This window comes from Falco biarmicus, chromosome 13 (assembly GCF_023638135.1).
Source record: "Falco biarmicus isolate bFalBia1 chromosome 13, bFalBia1.pri, whole genome shotgun sequence".
NCBI classification, from domain to species: Eukaryota; Metazoa; Chordata; class Aves; order Falconiformes; family Falconidae; genus Falco; species Falco biarmicus.
In genome coordinates, this window is record NC_079300.1 from 10,981,125 (window position 1) to 10,994,829 (window position 13,705).

Genomic DNA, 13,705 nt, shown 5'->3' on the forward strand with positions numbered 1-13,705 from the left:
CGCCGTGACGACCCCGCCGCGCGCCGGAGGCGGGGCCGGGGGCGGGGGCGGGGCCGGGGGCGGGGTAGGGGGCGGGGCGGCCCCACGTGCCGCGGCGCTGCGCAGCGCTGGGCGGTGGCACCGGCACCGGCACCGGCAGCGGCAGCGGCCCGGCCCGGCCCGGCACTGCCGGGGAGCGCAACCAGCCGGGGACGGGGGCGTGGACCCGGGGCTCCACCACCCTGGCACCAGGCGCCGGTGCCACCCCAGCCGGGCAAGTTAAGTGGCATTGCCCGGGACTGGCAGGGGCCACGACGCGCCACGGGCACCCGTGGGCACATGCACGCACCCACACACACACACCCCCACACACACACCCCTCCTGCACACACGTGGCGCCCTGTGCCCCAGGCAGCGGCTTGGGCAGGTGGCACTGCCTCGGCCAGCCCCACCGGGCAACTTCCCCTCCCCTCGGGCAGCACCCAGACTGCCCTCCCTGGGGAGTCCCGGGCAGAGGTGGAGGTGCCAGCCGTCCCCCCACGGAGGGTTTTCGAGGCACCGCTGCTGCGCACACCCGGGCACCCACACGGCCACCCTGTGCCCTGCGCCCCCAGGGTACCTGCACCCAGACATCCTCACAGGCCACTGCTCCCCTGGCAGCACCCCAGGCCCTGAGTGGGTGACCTGCGGTGACACCCTGTCCTGGGCAGGTGGTGTGGCAGGGCTGGGAGGTGCTGAGGCAGGGTGTGAGGCTGTGCCGCAGCCTGCCCCTCGTTCACCCCATGGCGGTGACCATGGCTGTGCACACCTGGGCACATGCAGCAGTGTCACACTGTGTGTGGTAGCACGGGCCTGCGGGTGACCTCGAGGTGCCTTGGGGTACCACAGTGGTGTGTCACGGAGTGGGTGTGGGTGTGCACCCACCCGGGTGTGCACTGCTGCACTGGGGGATGTGCCCGGGTGCCAGAGCAGAGCGTGTTGCTGTGGCTCTGCACTGTCACCACCCGGTTGCCGGTCCTGTGTGGTGCTGGTGGCCCCCTGGGTGTTGAAGCCCAGTGTCGGCACGTGTGTCATTATGCCGCTGCCCGCTGCAGGAACCTGGGTGTGAGCCCAGGTGCTGCTCCCCGTGCCAGCCGGTGCCAGTGCACCTCCCTCACTGGTGAGGGTGCCAGTGCTGTTGTGGCTCCCGTATGGGTACCAGTGGGGTTTCGGTGCTGGTGCCAGTGCCAGTGCAGGTGAGGCTCCCGTGCAGGTGCCGGTGCAGCTGGCGGTGCCGGTGAGGCTCCTGTACGGGTGCCGGTGAGGCTGGTGGTGCCGGTGAGGCTCCGGTGCGGGTACCGGTGCAGGGCTCCTCCCGTGCGCACGGCGGTCACCTTGGCGGCGGGGCCGGGCCGGGTGGAGCGGAGCGGAGCCGTGCGATCGGGCTGGGCACCAGTGCCCCCACTCCAGCCCCTCCCGGGGCGCCGGTCCCAGCCGCCCGGTGTCCGCGGGCCGCGCCCCGCCGGTCCCAGCCCCCGCGGGTCCGTCCCTCCGGCGCGGCCCCGGCCCTGCCCGGTCCTGGTCCCGGTCGTGGCGGCGGCGCGGCGGCCGGTGCGGGCCATGGCGGCGGCGGAGGCAGGCGGCGCTGCGGCGGCGGCGGGGGCCCGGCGCGGCCCGGGCGGGGAGCGGAGCTAGGCGGGAGGCGGCCCGGGATGGCCAGGATGAACGTGGCCCTCCAGGAGCTCGGACACGCCGTGAGTGCCCGGGGCAGCGGCGCGGGCCGGGCCGGGGGTGGCGGCGGGGCAGGGCGGGGGCGACGGGCGGGTAGTGGGGCAGGAGCTGGGGGGACGAAGGGCACCGGGTCGGGGGGCAGAGGGGGCGGCTCGGCGGGGCAGGAGGGGGCCGGGGCGGAGGAGACCCTGGGGATTGGAGGACTCAAGGGGCTGGAACGGCTGGGGGAGCTGCGGGAGGAAGGGCTGGAACGGCTGGGGGGGTCCGGGGAGCGAGAGCCTGGGGGATGCAGGGGCTGCGTGGGGCTGGGGGAACTGAGTGGCTGGAGGGTCCCTGTTCCCCACGGTGCAGTGAAGAAGGAGGAGGAAGAACCCCCAGAATCCCTGCCTGGGTCTGGGGAGAGGGAGCTGGCGTGGCTCAGAGACGGCCCCACACACCCTGCTATGCTGAGGCATGAAGCCCACCCGGGGTACATTGATGCTGCTTGTACGGTGCCCCCCCCCAGGCAGCACCCCTGGAGGGAGCAGGGGGCCCTGTCCCCTTGGGTCTCAGCCCCATGGAGGGGGCAGGAGACCCAGGACCAGGTCCTTCTCCTGCTTCAAGGGTGACAGGAGGTGCTGTGTAGGGGGTACTGCTGGCTGATGCCCAGGAGGAGGAGGACCACCTGGGAGGGAAGAGGAGCATGTCGGGGTGCCAGGGCAGTGGGGGTGCCTGGCTCCCACAGGGTGATGAGCCATCCTTCTTAATGCCAGTGGTGCCTGGGAAGCCTCCCTGGTGTGGGGCTCCTACAAGCTGTCGATCCCAGCCTCACCCCTCCCAGTGTGGCAGCCCTTGGCAAAGCCCCCTCCCTGCTCTGTTGGAGTGCCACCGGGCAGAGCTGGGCACGGGCACCTGCTCTGCTTCATTCCCTGCCCATCATCCATCCTTCCCACCCCAGCTTCTTCCTGGCCCCCAGCACCAGCCCTGCAGGCAGCCCTGGGGCATCCACCTCACTGGAGAGTGAGCTGCAACACACCCAAAGCGTTAACTCTGAAGCCTAAGGATGGCTCACAAGCAGCAGCATTGCTCATTGTCGTCCACCAAAGCCTCTAGCTTTTTCTTCTTGCTCATCCCCCCCTCCAAAGCTGCTGGCTCAGCTCCACCACCTCCCTCTTGGCTGAGTCCTTGGCAGCCCTCACGGCTGGGTCGGTGCAAGCAGCCCCTGCCGGGCTGCCTTGCAAGGCCAGGAGTAAAGGAGACCCGGGCCCTGCTGGTTGGCACCCCTATAGTGCCCCCTCTTCCCCCCCCCCCCCCACAGGCTCAGCCCTGCACCCCATCACCCCCGGGGCCAGGATGGGGTGGGAGGTGCTTCCAGATGTTTCAGACCGGTGCACATCTGCATAGAAAGTTCCAGGCGGGGGGAGGAGGGGCAAGGCAGCAGCACTAGGCAACGGCTGCCTGGCAACGGGGACCACATCTCCGTGGCGATGTGGCACCTGTCGGCAGGGCTGATGCCACAGCTGCCATGGCGACACGGAGGGATGCTCCAGCGCGAGCCCCCGAGCCACCCCCCCCACCCCCCCCCAGCAGCTCTCCCTGTGCTCCCTGGTGCCACCCGGGGCTGAGGACAACCTCTGGGGAGGGGCCCAGGCACACCTAGGGGGGTCAGGGGCTGCCCCCCCCTGTACCTGCTGAGCTGGCACCGGCCCTTGCCGTAAGAGCCAGAGGGGGTGGCAGGTCAAGGGGCAGCCCCCCTCATGCCCCTGTCCCAGCCCACTCCCTCCCTCAGCAGATGCCCAACTACAAGCGTGCCACACTGCAGGACGATGAGGGGGCAGAGCCGGCAGGGGATGGCAGCACCTCTCCCGACAGCGTGGAGGTGAGGTCTGCCTGGCCCCCTCCATCTTTCCCCTCTCCATCCTCCCTGGGACCCCTCCTCACCCTCAGCCAGAGCCTGCCTGCAGCCGGGTGGGCAGCAGGAGCAGGGCGAGGAGCCAAGCCAGCCTTGGCTGTCCCCAGGGACGTGCTGGGAGGCAGCCAAAATGCGGCAGAGTGTGCCTGGACCATTGTCCTTCCTTGCAGCTGGGGGGGCTGCCAGCACCCACCACCGGCTTGCTGGGGCTGGTGCCCTGGGTCCCACAGATGGATGCCCCTGGTCCCCACCTCATCATGCAGCCGAGTCAGGCACTGGGGAGTGATAGGGGAGGGAAGGGGGAGCGGCGCAGTTTGATCCCCCCGTGGTGCGATGGCAGGTCCTGCTCCTGCCCCAGGTGGGGTTTCGGAAGGGGGCCGGGGCCACTGCTGAGCCGCCTGGCCTCGCGCAGGCCAGCTGGAGCTGGTGCTCTGTGCCGTCACCGTCTCCCTGGCCCTGCTGCTCAGCGTTGCTGTCATCGCCCTGGCCATCCAGTACCACAGAGGTAGGGAGGAGCCCTGCGGCCCTGCTGGGGCAGCTGTGGTGTCCCCACACCCGGGGGGCACATGGCAGGATGGAGGGGGACGGGTCAGCCTGGGGCTCCTGCTCCAGGTGCTCTGCCCACCCCAGAGTGCAGGCAAGGCTCAGCCCCGCTCCGTGCCTCAGTTTCCCCTGGCACACGCAACAGCCCCGGGCATGCCTTCCCTGCCAGATCCCTCTCACAGCACGTGCCTGACGGACGCCTGTGTCCGGGTTGCCAGCAAGATCCTGGAGGCCCTGGATGCAGAGACAGACCCCTGCCAAGACTTCTACCAGTACTCGTGTGGGGGCTGGATCAAGCGGAACCCACTGCCCAATGGGCGCTCCAAGTGGAGCACCTTCAACAGCATCTGGGACCAGAACCAGGCCATCATGAAGCATCTCCTAGGTGGGCGCTGGGGGGGGGCGGTCACAGCCACCAGCGGGGGTGACCTCTAGGCACGGTCGGGCAGAGCTCTGGTGCCCCTGGGGCTGACCCGCAGCCTCCTGCAGAGAACGCCACCTTCAACTCCAGCAGCGAGGCGGAGCGGAAGACGCAGAGGTACTACCTGTCCTGCCTCAAGGAGCAGAGGATAGAGGAGCTGGGCTCCCAGCCCCTCATGGAGCTCATCGACAAGGTGGGCGGCCATTCCCATGTGAGCTGAGCTGGCGGGGTTCAGCCTGGCACGTCCCCCATGTAACTGGGGAGGGAGCAGCCCTTGGGGGTGGACCCCATCCCTCCATGAGGTGCCAGGTCCATCTGCCGGCAGATTGGGGGGTGGAACATCACTGGCTCCTGGAACCAGACCAGCTTCATGGAGGTGCTCAAGATGGTGTCAGGCACATACCGGGCGACTCCCTTCTTCACAGTGTACGTGGGTGCGGACTCCAAGAGCTCCAACAGCAACATCATCCAGGTGTGCACCTTGGCACTGAGGGGCAACGGGCACTGGGGGGGGCACTGGGCTGCCCATGCTGCCCCTCTCTCCCTCCAGGTGGACCAGTCGGGGCTTTTCCTCCCATCCCGGGATTACTACCTGAACAAGACCGCCAACGAGAGGGTGAGGCTGGGCACCAGGCATGCTGCTGGCAATGATCAGAGGAACGCCACAGCAATGGCGTGCGAGCAGTGCTGGGGCAAACCTGTCACCTGCACCCTGCCCATTGGGTGGCACAGGGGCCAGGCAGCAGCTGGAACCCCCTAGGGATGAGCTGCGGCCAGCGCTGAGGCAGAGCTTGGTGTCCCACCAGGTCCTGGCAGCATACCTGGACTACATGGTAGAGCTGGGCACACTGCTGGGGGGAGCCCCGGAGCCCACCCGCCTACAGATGCAGCAAGTGCTGGACTTCGAAACCCAGTTGGCCAACATCACCGTGCCCCAGGCTGAGCGGCGGGACGACGAGAAGATCTACCACAAGATGAGCATCACCGAGCTGCAGGTAGGCACAGCCTGGGGAAAACCCCTCTGCAAGGGGAGGTTGTGCAGAGGGACACCGAGGGGTGGGTGCCCACTGCTGTCATCATCCATTCCCCCCAGACACCCCAAGCAGTCCTGTCCATTCTGGGATATGCACTGGGTGCTGGAGTGAGGTGCTCATCCCCTGGGTCATTAGGATTTGGGGGGAGCTGCCACCCTGCATGGAGGTGTGTCTTGGGATCCCCTCCTTGTCCGGCAGCATTGAGGGCAGTGGGGAGCCACAGGAGGGGTGTTTGGGGGCAGAGAAAGGATCTGGGGTGGTGATGGACTTTGGGACCTTCTGGGGGAGCACAACCCCTGCCCTGAGGGATCCCCCCGTGCTGAGTAGGACAGGACAGAGCCGTGCAAGCACCCGAGTGCTGCATCCCCATGTTCCCTCCAGGCCCTCGCCCCCGCCATCGACTGGCTGGATTACCTGTCCTATGCCCTGGCCCCACTGGAGCTGGCGGACACTGAGCCTGTGGTGGTGTACGGGGACACCTATCTCCAGCAGGTCTCCGACCTCATCAATGGCACCGACAGGAGGTGAGGCTCCTGTGAGCCCCCAGTCATGCCCCGTTTGGGGCTGCCCTCATGACGGGGACACACCAGTGGCTTGGGAGCTGGGGCATCCCCATGGATCGTGGTGAGCCGTGGTGTCTCTCTGCCCCTGCAGCATCCTGAACAACTACCTGATCTGGAACCTGGTGCAGAAGACAGCCTCCAGCCTGGACCAGCGCTTCGAGACGGCCCAGGAGAGACTGCTGGAGACACTCTACGGCACCAGAAAGGTAATGTGGGGGCCCTGGGACCAGCCCCCTCTTCCCCCAGCCTGGAAGCAGCCAGGACCACCTTTGCCCTTGGGATGCCCTTGGGATGCTGAGCCCTGGATGCTGCAGAGGGAACCCAGGGATCATCTTTTGGGATGAGGGTTTAGCTTTTGAGCATCTCCCCCCTGGGGAGGGGGCAGAGCCAGGCTGAGTGAAGGAGGGGGATCAGGGGAGGGAGCTGGGGGTCTCACAGACCCCCCCATCTCATTCCCACAGTCCTGCACGCCCCGCTGGCAAACCTGCATCTCCAACACAGATGACACACTGGGCTTTGCCCTGGGCTCCCTCTTCGTCAAAGCCACCTTCGACCGGGACAGCAAGGCCATTGTGAGGATACTTCTGTCCCCGTGCCCTCCCCATCACTGTCTGTGGGAACCCCCCTTCCCACCCCCAACCCCCAGGGCTGGAAGGCGGGGAGCCAGGAAGTGGGACCCCCAGCTCCGGGGAGGTCACATCCTGCCCACCTGGTCCATGCCTGAGGGGCTGTGGCGGGGGGGTGGGCTTTATTCCCTCCCCAGGCTGAGGAGATGATCAGCGAGATCCGGGCAGCCTTTGAGGTGTCCCTGGACCAACTGGACTGGATGGATGAGAAGACCAGGCAGGCTGCAAAGGAGAAGGTGACCCCAGAGAGGGCAGTGGGTGGGAGACCTCCCCCTGTCCCAGTAAGCCTCTCCAACCCCATCTCACTGCTGGGGCCTCTCCCCATGCAGGCGGATGCCATCTATGACATGATCGGCTTCCCTGATTTCATTCTGGACAACAAGGAGCTGGACGATGTCTATGATGGGGTAGGGGGGCACCCGGCTCATGAGAAGGGGGTCTGGTCCCTGCTCATGCCAAGCCCTGGGGGCCCTCATGGTGGGGTGATGTCCCTCTTTGAGGGACCCATTTGGGATGGGGCATTAAGAGGAGCCACCCCAGCACTGAGCACATCCTAACCAGGGTTGGGGGAACCACCCCTGTGGACCCCTCCTCATCCCTCCTCTTCCTCACCAGTATGAGGTCTCGGAGGACTCCTTCTTCCAGAACATGCTCAACTTCTACAACTTCTCTGCCAAAGTGATGGCCGACCAGCTCCGGAAACCTCCCAACCGTGACCAGTAAGGGGGAGGGTGTGGGAGGGCAGGGGATGTGACACTGGCATGCTGTCACAGCACCATCCCCAGCATGGCCTGGGTGGCTCTGGTTCACTGGAAGGTCCTCCTCATGGGGTGGCACAGCACTGTAGGTCACCCATGGTGGCTCTGGCTTGTACCCCGGACAGGGTCCCTTGGTCATGGGGAGGAGGCAAAAGTGCCAGTCCCAGGCAGGGCAGCACAGGGGACCATGGTGGGAGACAGCACAGGAGGGTGCTGGGGTTGGGGGGAGAGGGGACACATCCCTGCCTGTCCCCTGTCCCACCTCCCTGCCCCAGGTGGAGCATGACCCCGCAGACTGTCAATGCCTACTACCTCCCCACCAAGAATGGGATCGTCTTCCCTGCTGGCATCCTGCAGGCTCCCTTCTACGCCCGCAACCACCCCAAGTGAGCCTGGCATGGGGATAGGGGGCAATCTTCTAGGGGTGGGGGGGCACGGGCTGGATCAGGGCCAGCACCCCACAGAGCCCTCTACAATCGTGAAGCAAAGCCCTGCGGGGCTTCGTGGTCCCTCAAGGCTTTACAACCTGCAGCCAAGACAGCCTGCAAAGTCCCTGTGGGGCCACCAGTGTTCCTGGCAGGACTCACTGCCAGCTGGGTGCCAACTGGAGCAGTCTTGCCAGGTGCCCAGACACAGATGGGGTGCCTGGGCCATGGGCAGGCTGCAACGCTACCACCCTGCTGCACTTACCTGTTTCTCTCCCGTGGCCCCACAGAGCCCTTAATTTCGGTGGGATCGGCGTGGTGATGGGGCATGAGCTGACCCATGCGTTTGATGACCAAGGTGAGAGCCCATAGGCAGCGCTGGCCCCGATCCCCACCACCTTCCTGTCCCCTTCCAGCCCCCTGCCCTCAGCGTGGGGAGGGGGTGCCACGGGCACACAGGGGTCCCGCTTTGCCATTCATTGCATCATGCGTGCTCGTGCTCCCCTGGCCACCCCCACCTTCTATCGTCCTGTCTCCCCAGGTGGCACCTGCCGATACCTCCCCTCGGCTTCTCTGTGCAGCTTTCGCTCCATCTGCTTGGTGAGAACACGGTGTCTGCAGCCCCGGCCCCCTCCTCATCCTCCTCCCTGTGGGGTGCAGAGCGGGTCCCTCTTGCATCCACTCTGCTTTGCGCCTTCACTGCAGTCCTGGAGCTGAGATGGGGTCAATGGGGGAATATGGGATGACAAATCCATCTTGGGACAGTGGGGATGCAGCAGGGGATGGCTGGGGACCCAAGCGCATAGCTGAGTCCCAGCCAGAGCCTGCCCAGAGCAGGGGCTAGGGGGCATCATCTTCCCTGGGCATGGACCCAAGGTGCCAGGTTCCCGGTGTCCCCTGGGGTTGTCCACACTGCACCCCACCCTGCTTTGGGACCCCCTGCAGCGGGGGCTCTGTAGAGGACCGGTGTCCCCCGGTCCCATCGCACGGCTCGGTCCCACAGGGCGGGAGTATGACAAGGAAGGCAACCTGCGGCCATGGTGGCAGAACTCCTCCCTGGAGGCCTTCAAGAACCGGACGGCATGCATGATGGAGCAGTACGGCCGCTACACTGTCCACCATGAGAAGGTCAATGGCCGGCAGACGCTGGGCGAGAACATCGCTGACAATGGCGGGCTGAAGGCAGCCTACAATGTGAGTGCCACTGTCTTGAGGGGACATGGACCCCTGTGCCTGTCTGTCCCTCTCTGGGACTTCAGAGTGCCTCTCCCGCAGGCATACAAATCCTGGCTGCAGAAAAACGGGGAGGAGAAGCGCCTGCCAGCCCTGGGGCTCACCAACCACCAGCTCTTCTTCGTGGGCTTTGCGCAGGTATGGTGGGTTCACCATCCCTCCCCTGGCCCCTCGGAGACACCCCACATCCCCCTATCCTGCCTGGGGGGGAAGCTCTGCCTCTGTCCCTGAGGCTGCTCCCGCTCCATCAGGTGTGGTGCTCTGTCCGGACGCCTGAGAGCTCCCATGAAGGGCTGGTGACCGACCCCCACAGCCCCGACAAGTATCGTGTCATCGGCACCCTCAGCAACTCCCAGGACTTTGTCGAACATTTTGGCTGCCCCCTGGGCTCCCCCATGAACCCCGGCAAGCACTGTGAGGTCTGGTAGGGACGGGGAGGGTGCTGGGGACAACGGGGATGATGCTCTGCTGTGCCCCGCCCCCCAGCCCTCACCGGCTGCCGGAGCTGGCCCACGGGCAGAGCGGGGCCACCCTCTGGGTCCCCCTCCGTCGTGGTCCCCCCCTGTGCACACACTGCACACTTCCTCGCCCCACCACTGCCCCTCTCCCCAGCACAATTGGCCCCACAGCGGGCACCCACCGCAGCCCCCATCCACAGCCTGGGGCCGGGCACGGCTGGCAGAGAAGCCGTAGCACCCCCAAAACGCAGCTCTGCCCCCCAGCCCTGATGTCCTAGAGACGGGCACAGCCCAGTCCCCGGAGCGCTGTGTCCACCCCTGGGGCGGGCAGGTCCGAGTGGTCCCAGGGAGAGCACTAGAGCCGAGCCCTCCGGCCCCCCAGAGATGGAGGCTGGGGGCTACCGGGCTCTTCTCCGCCCTTGCCCCCCCACCGATCCGGCTTGGCTTCCCCATCCACCTCTGCTGGGAGCAGCGGGCGGCAGCGGGGGCTCTGGTGCCTTCAGCTGTGGGTGGCTGTCGCTAAATTTATTTAACAAATAAAAGCAGTTTCCACTTACTCCGGGAGCTGCGGGTCCTTCACGCTGTCGGGGTGGGGGAGATGGGATCTGGAGCAGAGGCCGAGTCAGAACCCGGGGGACATGGGGGACACGGGGCACCCCAAGGGGGGGGGGGGGGGGGGGGCAGCCACCGGGGGAGGCCGTGCTGCCGGCTGCGGGGTGCGGGGGGGCACCGGGGGCGGCTGCGGGCAGGCAGGAGCCGGGCCGGGGCAGGCCCAGGGCCACGGCCCAGCCCCAGCGCGGCGGGGTGCCCCCGGTGCAAAGGCCAGCCGAGGGGTCCCACCGCCCCCCCCCAGGCAGGGATGACAGCGCGGGTGACCCCATCCTGCCCCGGGGCCAGGCCGCGGGCGAGCCCCCGCTGCGGAGCGCCTGGGACCTGCCCGGTCCCGCAGCCCTGCACCCCGCCGTTGAACCGGGACCCGCCAGCCCGGGGGGGCTCGGCCACGGGGGGGGGGGAAGGGGCGGAGGTGTGGGCGCAAAGGCCGCCGGGAGTCGTAGTCCTGCCGGGGCGAGCGCAAGGCCCGACGGGAGCTGTAGTTCGGCGCGAGGGACGCTGGGGGTTGTAGTTCCGGACACCGCCGCGCCGCCGCCGCTCAGCGGGTTCCGCACTCCATTTCCCAGCAGGCAGCGCGGCGGGCCAGGGTCCGGGCCTGGGCGCCTCCGGCCTCGGGGGGCACGGGGGGGCAGCGGGGCCGGCCAGCGTGAGAGGTAGCGGCGGGGCCGGGCCGGCCCTGAAGGGGCCGCGGCCGAGCCGGGAGCTGGGGCCGGGCCAGGCCGGGGGGGGCCGGGCCCGGACTGGGGGGGCCGGGCAGGGTGGGACCCTGTGGGCAGGGCCCAGACTGTGTCGCGGGGCTGGGTCGCGGGGCGATCCTGGGTGCAGAGCAAGGCGGGCACCTCTGGGCCCAGACTGGGCCAGGGGTGCTCGGTCGGGCCAGGGCTGCCGGGCACCTGTGGGTGCTGGAGCTGAACTGCTCCAGGCTGGGGCCACTGGCAGGCTTGGCCCTGACAGGAGCAGTGGGAAGTCGGTCCCCTGGGGACAGGGGGCACTGGGACATCCCTGCCTCTGGGCCAACACAGCCCCATCCCCCAGCCAACAGGCTCACCTTGCAGGCATACTGCCCGAGCCTGGCACCATGGATTCACCACCCATCACGCCTGGGGAGCTGCTATGTCTGGGCTCCAGCCTCGCCTTCTCCGGCCTCTGCTACTACCTGTACAGGAAGAAAGCCAGAGTTGTGGCACGCATACAGGTAGCCCTGTCCCTCAGGTGCTCCTTTTTGCCCGCTGTCCCCTTCCCCCGCTGCCCTACACTGCCTGGACCATAGCCTTTGATTTGGGTGCACCTCGCTGATGGCTGCAGCCTGCTGCATCCTCTGCTGATGTCACGATGCCCAGGGCCAGGCAGATCATATCCTGCCAGAGATCCCCACACACCCATGCATGACCCAGACCATCTCCCGCAGCCTGTGTTCACGCTTAGCCCATGCTCTTCCAGGAGGCCCCAAAACTCCAGGTTGATGACGATTTACCAGCACTGGTGTCTGCGGCTGATGGGAGGTGCCTGCCTTACGTTGCCCTGGAAGGTAAGGAGACCCTGTAGCCCCACACCAGGGGAAGGGGCCGGGCTCTTCTCTTTTGCCTGTGATGCATCCCCCTTGGTCCTCAGGCATAGTGCTGCCAGCCAAGGGCTGCGCTGACCAGCCATTACCATGAGGGGCTGCAGGGCGTGATTCAGAAACTGCTTCTAAAAGAGCATCGGCTGATCTGGAACAGTTTGGCCCGTAGCTGGTGAGCAATTGGAGGTGACAGCAGGGGTGGGCTTGCACCAGTGGGTCCAGACCCCCATCCCCTGGGGCCACTTGGGTGGCAGAAAGCAGCTCAGTTAAAAGCTGTAGTCCCTACCCTTGGCTCAGCCCCAGGAGCTCAGGGTTCCTCTGTGTTGTCTGCATCCCAGCACTGCACTCTCTGCTTGCAGGAGTGAAAGCGAGCGGGTGCTCTCAGAGCAGGTCTACACTGTCCCCCTTCTTGCTGGCCTCACCGTACACTGAGGCGGTGACACAGGTGAGTGTGGAGAGCCCACTCCGAGCTGTCTGCCTGCCGCTGGAGACAGTGTATGAGCGGTTCCAGCAGCCGGCCCACGGCTTCCGCGACCTACTGGGCCAGTACTTGAGCGGAGAGAAGCCCAAGGGCATCTTGGAGACAGAGGACATGCTGCGGGTGGGGGCCGGGCTGACGGGCATTGGGGAGCTGGCCCTACACCCCGACGGCTCCCTGCACCTCCAGCCACCGGCCCAGGGGGGCGAGTATTTCCTGTGCTTGGGGGACTGGCAGACGGTACTGGCAGAGATGGAGTCGGCCAGTGGGCTCTGGAAGGGGGTGGCCATGCTGTGTGCCGCAGCGGGCCTGGCTGTCCTCCTGCACGCCCTGTGCCGTGCCTACCGCCGTGCCCGCCTCAAGCAGCAGCCTGAGGACAAGGAGCTGGATGAGGAGGAGGCTGGGGACTGGGGACCTGAGGACTCCTGTGTGATCTGCCTGACACGGCCCCGTGACTGTGTCCTTCTGGGCTGTGGCCACATCTGTTGCTGCTTCCGCTGCTTCCAGGCCTTGCCCGCCCGCCTCTGCCCCATCTGCCGGGGGCCCACTGACCGCGTGGTGCCTCTCTACCAGGCCTGAGAGCACCTCGGGGGTGCCCAGGGAGGGGCAGTGCAAACCACACCAGCCTGGAACCTGCAGAAATCTCAGCTGCCCGCTCATGTGCAGCTGTGTGATTCCTGTTGGGAGGGAGGGGTCCTGGTGTGCCCCCCAATCAGTTCGGAGTTATCAGCCTCCTTATCCTCCCTTTATCTGCCAGAGGAACCTCTCCATGAACATGAAGGCTTGGGGGAAACGTACTCAGTGCCTGAGTCGAGGAGCAGAGTCCCCTGCTCCACGCTGGGGCATTTCCTTTGGCTACCAGCTGTTTGATCCATGCCCCTTTCTCAGCCCTCACCCTCCTAAAGCCACACAGGACATTTCCCTTGTTTTGCTTTTCCAGTGTGCAGCTTTATGTGGAGATTGGCAGGGGCAAGACCGGGGCAGTGGGGTAACAGAGATCCAACCCCTCTGAGCCACTGCAGTGGCACGCCTTGGTGCCACTGTTGTCCTCCCCCACAGTCCGTGTGCCCCTGCCCAGACTTGGGGGGGGGCACCCAGGCACTGATGGCAATGAAGTATGCCCCTTCACCAGCTGCTCTGCCGCCTGAGGAGGAGGACAGTGTCCCTCCATCTCCCTCCATAAGGTCCTGGCTCTCCTGGCATGGGAGAACAGCTCTGAGGTGCCCTGGAGCCTACCTGCACATCTGGTCCTGCTGCAGCCAGCTTTCTTGCCTGCCTCCCAGCCAGGACTGGGTGCAGGAGCAGTTTGTGGTGTTGTGTGGAGTGATAAAGCCAAGGAGTGGAGCTCAGCCTCGCCTCTTCCTTTGCACCATTAAGTCGGGACTGGGGGGACGTGCTGGGAGCCGAGGCTGT

The 13,705-nt window shown here is 66.6% G+C and overlaps 2 protein-coding genes across 2 annotated transcripts; both read left to right on the forward strand.

Moving 5' to 3' along the window:
* Positions 1–1,259: 1,259 nt before the first annotated feature.
* Positions 1,260–10,628, forward strand: ECE2 (endothelin converting enzyme 2). The gene is given in 20 exon segments (XM_056357940.1): positions 1,260–1,712; positions 3,461–3,552; positions 3,939–3,990; positions 3,992–4,085; positions 4,293–4,508; positions 4,613–4,737; positions 4,870–5,016; positions 5,095–5,160; positions 5,351–5,539; positions 5,960–6,102; positions 6,233–6,347; positions 6,603–6,713; positions 6,905–7,003; positions 7,097–7,174; positions 7,383–7,486; positions 7,801–7,911; positions 8,241–8,308; positions 8,954–9,144; positions 9,226–9,321; positions 9,435–10,628. Coding segments are annotated over 20 exon segments (2,316 nt in total). The 5' UTR covers positions 1,260–1,670; the 3' UTR covers positions 9,612–10,628.
* A 179-nt stretch (positions 10,629–10,807) lies between these two features.
* On the forward strand, positions 10,808–13,641 carry LOC130157903 (mitochondrial ubiquitin ligase activator of nfkb 1-A-like). The gene is given in 7 exon segments (XM_056357935.1): positions 10,808–10,906; positions 11,289–11,448; positions 11,694–11,781; positions 11,865–11,884; positions 11,886–11,986; positions 12,174–12,216; positions 12,218–13,641. Coding segments are annotated over 6 exon segments (1,023 nt in total). The 5' UTR covers positions 10,808–10,906; positions 11,289–11,331; the 3' UTR covers positions 12,872–13,641.
* The last annotated feature ends 64 nt before the right edge of the window (positions 13,642–13,705 follow it).